At 43.5% G+C, this 10,073-nt stretch overlaps 1 protein-coding gene across 1 annotated transcript; it reads left to right on the plus strand.

The window, feature by feature from the left end:
• The first annotated feature begins 1,230 nt into the window (after window positions 1-1,230).
• On the plus strand, window positions 1,231-8,830 carry LOC121813165. Its single transcript, XM_042216725.1, has 2 exons — window positions 1,231-1,840; window positions 6,230-8,830. Exon 2 carries the CDS (start codon window positions 6,521-6,523, stop codon window positions 8,093-8,095), a length of 1,575 nt encoding a protein of 524 aa, XP_042072659.1. The 5' UTR covers window positions 1,231-1,840; window positions 6,230-6,520; the 3' UTR covers window positions 8,096-8,830.
• The last annotated feature ends 1,243 nt before the right edge of the window (window positions 8,831-10,073 follow it).

Below are 10,073 nucleotides of genomic sequence, written 5' to 3' on the forward strand. Positions count from 1 at the left end.
ACTATTCATCATGTGGTGTGCTAAACCAAATGTGAATTGTGCTAACATGTGAGATTTTCAATTATTTTGAGCAAAGTATTTCAAAACATTACTCTAATACAGAGGCGGGGGACTCTAGCCCCCGAGGGCCGGTGTCCTGCAGGTTTTAGATGTGTCCTTGATCCAACACAGCTGATTTAAATGGCTAAATTACTTCCTCAACATGTCTTGAAGTTCTCCAGAGGCCTGGTAATGAACTAATCATTTGATTCAGGTGTTGACCCAGGGTGAGATCTAAAACCTGCAGGACACCGGCCCTTAGGCTGGAGTCCCCACCCCTGCTCTAATAGAACTACACAAAGTAAAAAACAAACAAACAAACAATCATATTAAATTTTAAACTTGATTTGTTGCGCTTTTGTCTTTTTGTGGCAAATTAATGAAACTCAAACCTTACGTGTAGCAAAGTGGAGACACCAAATCTGAACAAAACAGAAGAAAATATTTTAGATTTTTCTTTAAGATAATTTAAGTGCTGTGGTTTAAAGAAACTATCAACCTAAACTATTTATCTTCTGTCCCCTGTAGTAGGCATAAGAATCTGTCTCATCTTATTGAATTGACCACAACTAAGAGCCAGTAAATTCGGATTCTAGTTTATCTGAATCATGCTGTGAACACATGATCTGAACTTCTAGTTTTTTCTCTAAAACCTGGTTTATGTAAACAGAGGGCCACCTGTTTGGTGGTTTGGGGCAATGTTGTTTTTGTTGGGTTTATGTTTTATTATTGTCATTTGTGCATAGAAATTTATAATCATTTATGCTTAGAAGTATATAAATGTTTGTAGATTGATAGAGGTTTGATCCTTAGCAGTCTGTAAAGACTCTGTGTGCCTTCCAGAGTGTTCTGGCATGCACACACACACCCTAAGGTCATGAGAGAGGTCATACCTTCTCTTTCTAATTTATACTTTAGGAGGACACCTACTCTGTATATGCTTAAAACAAACCATCCTAGGTGAACTTCAACGCCTTTGTTCCTCTTTTGTTAAGACATAGAAAAAGCACCACACAAAAATACTGCATAAGGAAACCAACAAGGATACCCAATGGATTTACTTTGCCAAATGGATCATCGTAGCATTGCCGTATTGGTCCATTTGGTCGATCTTTGTTTTTATTATTTATTATATTTTATTTTCAGATGTTACAGACGGGACAGACATGAGTGAGAGACAGGAAAGGGAGAATGTTAGTGGAAAATGATTCTATGTTTCTTTACCTTCTTTTAAATGTACAAAGATGCCTTTTCTCTGCCCTTTGTCTATGGTTAGATTAGTTTAGAATTATCCTTTTAGACTTTCCCAGCGAAGACATATTGTTTTGGGACATATTGTTTTAGATTGTTTTATCTCTCACAGCTTTCTCCCAGCTCTCTGCTGACGAGACTAGCGCCACATATGGAGTTGTTTATTTTATCTGTTTATTATTTTCTTATCCTGTTCTCACTGTCTTTCCTATAAAAAGTGCCAAGCCTCTGTTCACGACGTGAGTTGTTCTCAGCAGCTCACCCGTGTACACGTTTAGCAAAGAAAGTAACTTTGTCTCATTGTGTCTTTATTTCTCCTGGGTTTTTTACAGAGTTTTCCCCCAACATTTCTTGGTCCTTCGAGCCGGAGCGCCTCCATCGTGTCCCATCTCCGTGACCAGTCCACGTTGTTCGCCTGTCGACAGCTCACACACCAGGTGTGTGGAAAAAGACCAAGAGCGTTAAATTCGGGTCTTGGCCAACGTCTTAGAAAGCGACCCACGGTGGTGGGGCCCGATCGAGGTGGACCAGACCCGGCGACACTGACCAGGTAGATACAGACACACTGACACAATCTTGCGTAAAACGTATTTTAAATTCAGGGAATTTAAAATAGCGGAAGTAGCTCGTCGACTGGTAGCTCTGGGAGCTCGTCGACTGGTAGCGTAGCTCGTCGACTGGTAGCTCTGGGAGCTCGTCGACTGGTAGCTTTGGAGCTCTGGGTAGCTCCCCCAGCTGGGTCTAGACTGGGTCTAGGGAGTAAGTAGCTCTGGGAGCTCCCCTTATCATAAGGGTTCCGGTCGCGCGCGCGTCGAAGCTGTGAATGTGAATGTGTGTGTGTGTGTGTATTGTTTTAATTTACGGAGCAAGCTGAATTTTCACGGTCCAATAAGAGACTGAGCTGCTCCTACTGTGTTTTTCTTTTACTGCTGTTCACTGACGTGCTGGTGAGTTGAGAGAACGGTCGAGTTCCGTCTCGTAAAGTTCACACCGCTTTCGGAACTAGTCCGAAAGTCGAAGGGCGTGTGAGCAACCACTCTCGTCTCTAATACCAGCGAAGGTGATAGCAGCTGTATCGTGTATATATTACTTAAACAAAAATAAGTAAATACATAAATAAGATGGGTAATCAAGCAAGTGAAATTAAAACTCACTCCTGCTGACGAGCAGTGGTGAGAAAAGAAAAGTCCAGACGCCGGACAAAACAATGTCTGTAAATTGAGAGATTTAAGAAAACAAAATATAAACAGTCAGAAGAACAGAACTCAACTGCCAGTTTAGTAAAACCAGAAGACGAGACACTGTGCAGTGCCCACAATCCTTTTAGTAAACCAACACTCATTCCTGCAGCCGCATCTGCAGCAACACCCATATCAGGAAGAACATAATAATCCCTTATTAAGTGAAAACTAGAGATCACAGTAGTTTGAGGTAGTTTAAAAGGGTTGAAAACAGACCCCACTGAGTAGATATAAATATAAAAAGTACGAAATAAAGATAAACAAAGGGAAAATTACAGTAGAAATTATCTTTAGAGTATTTGAAATTAATAATAGCAAGGATAACAACCTGTAAAGTGATATTAACAATGAAACACAGTTGGCATGATGACCATGCCCACAATGTATAAAATGGATATAAAGCAAATAATTCACACGAAAATATTTTAATAACATAAATAAAGTATATTAAGGCTGTGTCACTGTTCAGCCAAGGACAGTGTGTGAAAAGGTAACTGTCTCCACCTTGGGAAAAGGATGATACTGCAGGTCATCTGAAGCCCTTGATGGATACAAAATAAAATATAAATAATATAATAGAACTGCCTGGTCCGCCATGCAACAGAGAGAACAAATGTGACCGCAGATTGGATGAATTCTAAATGATCTGTTTGCTGAATAAGATGATCCTAACTAACAAATTGGCTCAGTAGTAGTATAATGGTACACACTGATAAAATATTATAATATGCTATTGCTGTTATATAAGACAAAGAGGATAATATTAACAATGACATAATATTAATATGAAGAGGCACCTTAGTCGGTTATGATGTGAGGTGGATAATTGTTAAGCAGTAGTCTGCATCAAGCTTAAGGTTTGCTGAAACTCAGTGTAATGACATGTGAGATGAAGACAATACAGAGAATAACTAAACTAATGAAGTGCATAGAGGCACTTGACCAGCTTGAAACCTATCATCCTAGAATGACACATTGCTGAGATATAGAGCACACCTATAATAACAACCAATAAGCAAAACCCTGTAGACAACAGCTAAAACTACAGGATTGAGAAGCTGAATTAAATATGTAGACACTGCTAAGCTGATGAGCATGTTACACATTTTCTTTTCTTTTTATTTATTTGTTTCTTTTAGAGCAGAAGCTGCTGTAACACACCCAAAGAAAGACTCTAGGTCTGACCAACCGTCTCAGTCGTGGGCAAAAAGATGACAGTCAATAAAATTCTAAAAGATAATTTATTGACGAAAAATATATCAAGAGATAAAAGATAAAACAGTCCAGTGTCCCACTTATGAATTGTATAAAAACACACAGTCCCAAGGCCAGAGCCAGCTATGCCACACAGCCAAGTTGCACTCCACATGTTGCCTTTAACAGGGTTAGAAGTTGTCCTTGGAGACCCACCACCCTGCAAGCATATAGTCAGTGGTCACTCAAGCCTCTGCAACCCTGCTGCCTTTAGGCTGTGGCATATAATAGGCCCTGGACTGCACAGAGAGACAAAACGACACACTTAATATAAAATTCATAGCGCAAAACCCATCCATCCCAAACATATCTGATTTCATCACATTACATACCTGCACAGAGAGACAAAACGACACAGCAGTGTTTGTAGTGTGGGCTATAAGTAGACCAGTGTATCAGTGCAATCAAGTACACTTGCCTCTAATTAGTCCAACGCCATTCCAGCCATTGGCTCACCAAAAATGTGACACACACAAAACCACTCCCAACCCAGTGCAACTTGACACAATAATATGGAGCTGAATTAACACAGGCACATTAGTCTACCATGTTACAAGCTGCATGCTATTAAAAGCCAACATATGCAGACTTCTGCCTTGTTCGGGTGGCAGCATTTTTTCTTTTTTCTTTTGTGTCCTGACACGTTTATGTTTTTGTTTTTGTTTGATTATTTTGTTGGTTTTGGAAACAAATTTAAACGAACTTGTGACAATACTTGAGAATCACAGTGACACAGTGATTAGGCATATGATTGGAAAATGCCTAGGTTTAGAGCTGTGAGCTATGAGCTGTGAGCAATGCAAAGTTAAATATATATATGTATAAATGGGAAACAACCCTAACTTGAAAGTTTGAAATGTGTGAGATCCATGACTTGTTTGAAAAACTAGAAATTATCTAAAAATGCCTTAAGTGAAAATGTAGTGTTGCATCTATTCTCCCAAACCAAGACAAAAAAAGAAGCAGCATTCTGTAACTTAAAAATAAGGCTGACGTGTTGACAATAGACTAAAACACTAATTCGCAGGTGGCTATCAGGAACAGAGAGGCGAGCAAAGTCACAAACACCAAGGCTGCAGACAGCCACGCAGAAACAGCAGATAACATAGAGACAACGCCTGCTAGAACCGTGGAGAGGAAGGTCACTTCACACGAGATTGTAGGAGTAGGCCACAGAGAAATAATGCAAAACAGTTTTGAGGCAGCCACTTAAGAACTTACAGTTTTCAAAGGACAAATTAGTTGTAAAGTCAGCTGCAGGCCACACAACTGTACAACAATTAACTGCCCCTTTAGAACTAGTACATACAGCAAGTGGCCGCAGGTGCTTTATTAAATGCATATGACCCGTTGTGTCCAGTAAATTTGCTAGGTAGAGACGCTCTGACAAAACTTAAGATAGCAGTCATGGCATTCTTTTCTGGTATTACACCTGAGTGCATGCTAAATGACACCCGCCACATCCACTTTCCAGAAACCGACCGAGTATCACAACATTCTGAGATTTAAACAAACTCCAGGCCCAGATCCACCTTATGATCAGCAAGTGTGGAAGCTAGGAGAACAGCACTTGACCTTACAGCACAGGCCGAAATTGTGTAGGTTACGCAGTGACCACAGATAGTAGAATAATAGAAGCAAAACCACTTTCTTGTTCATATTCTGCACAGAGCGCTGAGCTGTTAGCTGTGATTTGCGCATGTGAAATACACAAAGATAAACAAATAACCATTTATATAGACAGCCAGTATGTTTTCTCTGCTGTGCATCATTTTGCAAAAAATTTGGAAAACCAGAGGAATGATTACACCAACCGGAAAACCAGTTCAGCATGCCAACCTCTTACAACGCCTCTTTCATTGCTACAGGCAATAACTTTGCTGACAGAGCAGCAAAACAGGCGGCACAAAAGACAAACATCACATTGATGGCAGTAAACACACATCAGATTCCACTGGATGTGTTGAAAAATGAACAAAAAGCAGCAAGCACAGCAGAGCAGGCAAAATGGCTAAAACACGGTGCAGTTCTGACAAACGACTTAATGATGTGTTATGGCAAGCCAGTGTTGCCAAAATTCCTCCACAAAATGGCGGCATTAGTGACTCATGGCTGTACGCATTTGTCATCGGGGGGAATGACCTGTATTGTCAACTCTCATTTCTACACTGTAAATTTTGAAACTTCAGCAAAACAATTTGTCAGAACGTGCATGACGTGTCAAAAACCTCACCCTTTTCACACAATCCACATGGACTTTATTGAGCTAAATGAATGCCAAGGGTAAAAATACGCCCTAGTGGTTATAGATGTATTCTCAAAGTGGCCAGAAATCTACCCAGTGAAAAAGGCAGATACAATTTCAGTAGCAAAATGTATGTCTAAGTTGTAGGAAAATAAAGAGATGATTGTAAATAACGAAGAATGTAATGATGTCTATCAAGTGTCTTGCAGATTACAGCCCGGTGACTGGGTTCTGATAAAGGTGCTCCAAAGGAAAAACTGGAGCGCACCCAGGTGGGAGGGACCACATCAGGTTCTCCTCACCACGCCCACCGCTTGCAAAATTGCGGAACGACCATCCTGGATCCATCAGAGTCACTGCAGGCGAGTAAGTGAAGCCATCTAAACTCAGTCGACACAGGCTCGCCCAATTGTTGTGATCTCGCCCGGTGGAGGGAACAGCCTTTCTGGCCGGGGGGTCTACTCACGACAGGAGGGTGTGTCCTGTTGTCATGAGGTGGTGGCTCCTAATAACTGCAGCGGCCCTGACCCTGGCCGGGCTCCTCATCTTTGCTTCCGTGAGGGACAACAAGTCACGCTATCTGAAGAAACGGCAGACACTGTATGACAAAGGAAAGTACACCAAGTTTCCCCATGGCTACGCCACTAACTTCTGGTGGCAGCTTATGAACACTACAGCTCACCTGAATAATAAAACTGACTGCTATGCATGTACCCATATGCCCCTATCCTCACAGACGTCTGGCCTGTGGCCGTACAGCATACCTGAAGATCGCAGTTGGTGCCTGTTGGGCCTGGCAACACATCCAGGCTACGGTACTCTTTGGTCCAAGGCCAACTACAGCATCCCAGCTAAAGCAACCTGGAGGTCATCGTCACTCACGAATGTGCACTGTTCCGGACAGACCTACCTACTGACCTGGCCCCAAGTCTCAGACCCACTGCCTGATGTAATTCTACTGAACAAACTGAACGCATCACAACTGCCAGTATGTGTGATGAACAATGGATCGCGGGCAGTGGGGGAGCTGCCTACTCACCTATGTAAGTACATATACACTTTCTGCCCACCGAGGAATGAGAGGAAGTGTATGGCCTGTTCAACCAACACAACCTGTGCCAGGAACGCGACGCTGATGAGCCTCAACTGTCGCCCCGACTACAGCTACCGAATGCCACTACAAACAAAGACTCAGTACCAGACAGGATGTGCACGGACGGCACCCAGCAGTAGAGGAACCAGAGTTTTGGCTGACTGGTACTTCCTATGTGGCAATAAGGCTTATCTGTCACTCCCTGAAGGTTGGGGGGGTCTGTGCGCCCTGGTGCAATTATCAGATCACGTCTTCTTCATGCAACGTGTTGCACATCACCCAAGCCGCCGACAGAGACGTGAAGTGGACATCGCCTCCCCCAATTCTTTCGGCATTACAGTGGACACTGGAGTGCCGGGAGAGTTTCGCATCTGGGGAGGAGGAGCGAAATTCTTACAGAGCTTGGTCCCCGGCATTGGAGTTGCCGAGGTGCGGGATCACGTGGAAATCAACCGATATGCTCTGCTACGACACATCAACTTAACTAAGGCCCTGGGAACGGCCTTAGCAGGAGAACAGCAGGCCATCAGAACGATGGTGCTGCAGAATAGACTGACACTAGACCTGCTAACAGCATCACAAGGAGGAGTTTGTAAGCTGATCGGGGAGACATGTTGCACTTTTATCCCTGATGGATACGAAGCTGGAGGAGACATTTATGAAGCTTTGCAGAATTTGACCGTTTTGCAACAATATGTCACTGACCACACACCTGGAGCAGCTACAGCACAAGGCTGGCTGGACTGGCTGTTCGGCGGTCCATGGCTGGCTGCTGTAGCAAAACCGTTTGTCCTTCTAGGTCTCATCATGATAGCACTGCTCATATTAGTGTTGTGTGTGTTGCCATGTCTAAGAGTAATGATTTCAAAGATGATAACAACTACAATGACTGCTTATGTTGCCGTGCCTCAAGAAGAACAGCATCCCGTTGCAATTCTGTTAGAGGAACTTGTAATAGCTGCTAATAAATGACGTGGTGATTAAAAATGACTTGTCAAGTGATCATGCACTGATTAACACATTAGTAGTTTATACAGGTACAACATAAGGTTTTCTTATTCTTTTATTTTTTTATTTTTTGTAGTTTTAGTTTTATTATTTTTCTTCATTATTACTTTTATATTTTCTTTTACTGTGTCTTCCTTAATTCTTTTATTCTTTTATTGTTTTATTCTTTAGGCCACATGATTTACATTTCTGCTTTGTTGACATTTTGACCATTAAAAAATTGCTAAAGATACTTAATAAATAACCTTCACAGACAATTGTTGTATACATTTAAAATAAGTTAAAACAGGAGGGAATGTTAGTGGAAAATGATTCTATGTTTCTTTACCTTCTTTTAAATGTACAAAGATGCCTTTTCTCTGCCCTTTGTCTATGGTTAGATTAGTTTAGAATTATCCTTTTAGACTTTCCCAGCGAAGACATATTGTTTTGGGACATATTGTTTTAGATTGTTTTATCTCTCACAGCTTTCTCCCAGCTCTCTGCTGACGAGACTAGCGCCACATATGGAGTTGTTTATTTTATCTGTTTATTATTTTCTTATCCTGTTCTCACTGTCTTTCCTATAAAAAGTGCCAAGCCTCTGTTCACGACGTGAGTTGTTCTCAGCAGCTCACCCGTGTACACGTTTAGCAAAGAAAGTAACTTTGTCTCATTGTGTCTTTATTTCTCCTGGGTTTTTTACAGAGTTTTCCCCCACAGAGAAAGAAAGAGGAAGGAAAAGAAAAACAGAAGGGGAGAGGGACAGTGAGAAAGGGGGGGAGAAAAAAAATCTCCTGGATCACCTGTTGAGAGAAGAAGAATAGAAAACAAGCAAAAAAAAAAACCAAAGCAACATACTAAACACAACACCATCGCATTAATCTAGCTAAGTGTAAACAGCAGTAAATACTAAATATTCAATGTTGTTGTGCAGCACGCAGGACAGACAGCGCACAATGTGCTTTGAAGTAGCAGCCAAGAAAGGTGTAATTTAAGTCTACGAGCAGTGAACACCCGTGTGCATACCTGTGTGGATCAGCGCGCTTGTATTCAAATGGTTTCCACATGTAATGGTCTGCAAGAGGATGTAGCGAGCCATAGCCCCGTCCCCCAGGGCATGAAGCAGGCATGGAGGAGATCCAGGCCCCAGACATCCAGAGGCTCCCAGAGCACGAGAGCCCAAAGAGGACCACCGGAGGGGCATCCGTGCCACCCTCATGGGAAGGGCTGAGGATCCCCAGACGAGGCGTCACCCAGTAGCCACCGAGCAGAAGCTAGAGGGGGCTGCACCGGCGTGCCCGCCGGCCCACAGGCCCGAGGGCCCCCCGCACCCTGGAGGAGGCCTGACCGAGCAACAGGCGCCAGGCCCCGCCAGGTAGCCACCGGGAGTGAGCCGGTACATACCTGAGTGCCCAGCCCCGGACACCAAGAACCACCAATGCACCGACCCCTGAGGGCATCAGTCACCGGCAGGGAGTGTGGTGAGGGGAGATAGGCCTTGGAGGGCCTGGGAGTTCCCAGAGAGGTGGAGTCTAAGACCCGACCTGACATATAGACACAGACAAACAGGCACACACAGACACAAACATGCATTCCCACCCTCATGCACACATATACAAACACTCAGCACTCACCCAACGTAAGGATTGACATAAATGGACATGTACACACAATCACACTCCCCAAACATACTCTATACCCCGGGTCCAGGTACCCTCGCCCCCAGAGGGGGAAACAGAACCCAGACCCAAGAGATGTTACCCTTCCCCCCGGGGTGGAGGCAAGCAGACCGTCCCAGGCTCCGCAGCAGCAGGGAGGCCAATCGGACAGCTAACATCTCCTCCCAGCCCCCCCGCCCCAATGGCTAGCAGAGAACGGGGGTGTGTGAAGACCCCATACCTCCCTCCTCCCGCTCATGTGTAGTGTTGCTGCGTGTTGTTCTAAAGTGCATTTAAAACAA

This window comes from Haplochromis burtoni, unplaced genomic scaffold, assembly GCF_018398535.1.
Source record: "Haplochromis burtoni strain Fernald_Lab_line unplaced genomic scaffold, NCSU_Asbu1 Contig_1216, whole genome shotgun sequence".
In the NCBI taxonomy this organism is placed as follows: Eukaryota; Metazoa; Chordata; class Actinopteri; order Cichliformes; family Cichlidae; genus Haplochromis; species Haplochromis burtoni.

Excerpts from the sequence above, each read along its gene's own strand:
- LOC121813165 (XM_042216725.1), top strand. The coding sequence starts at position 6,521 with ATGAGGTGGTGGCTCCTAATAACTGCAGCGGCCCTGACCCTGGCCGGG.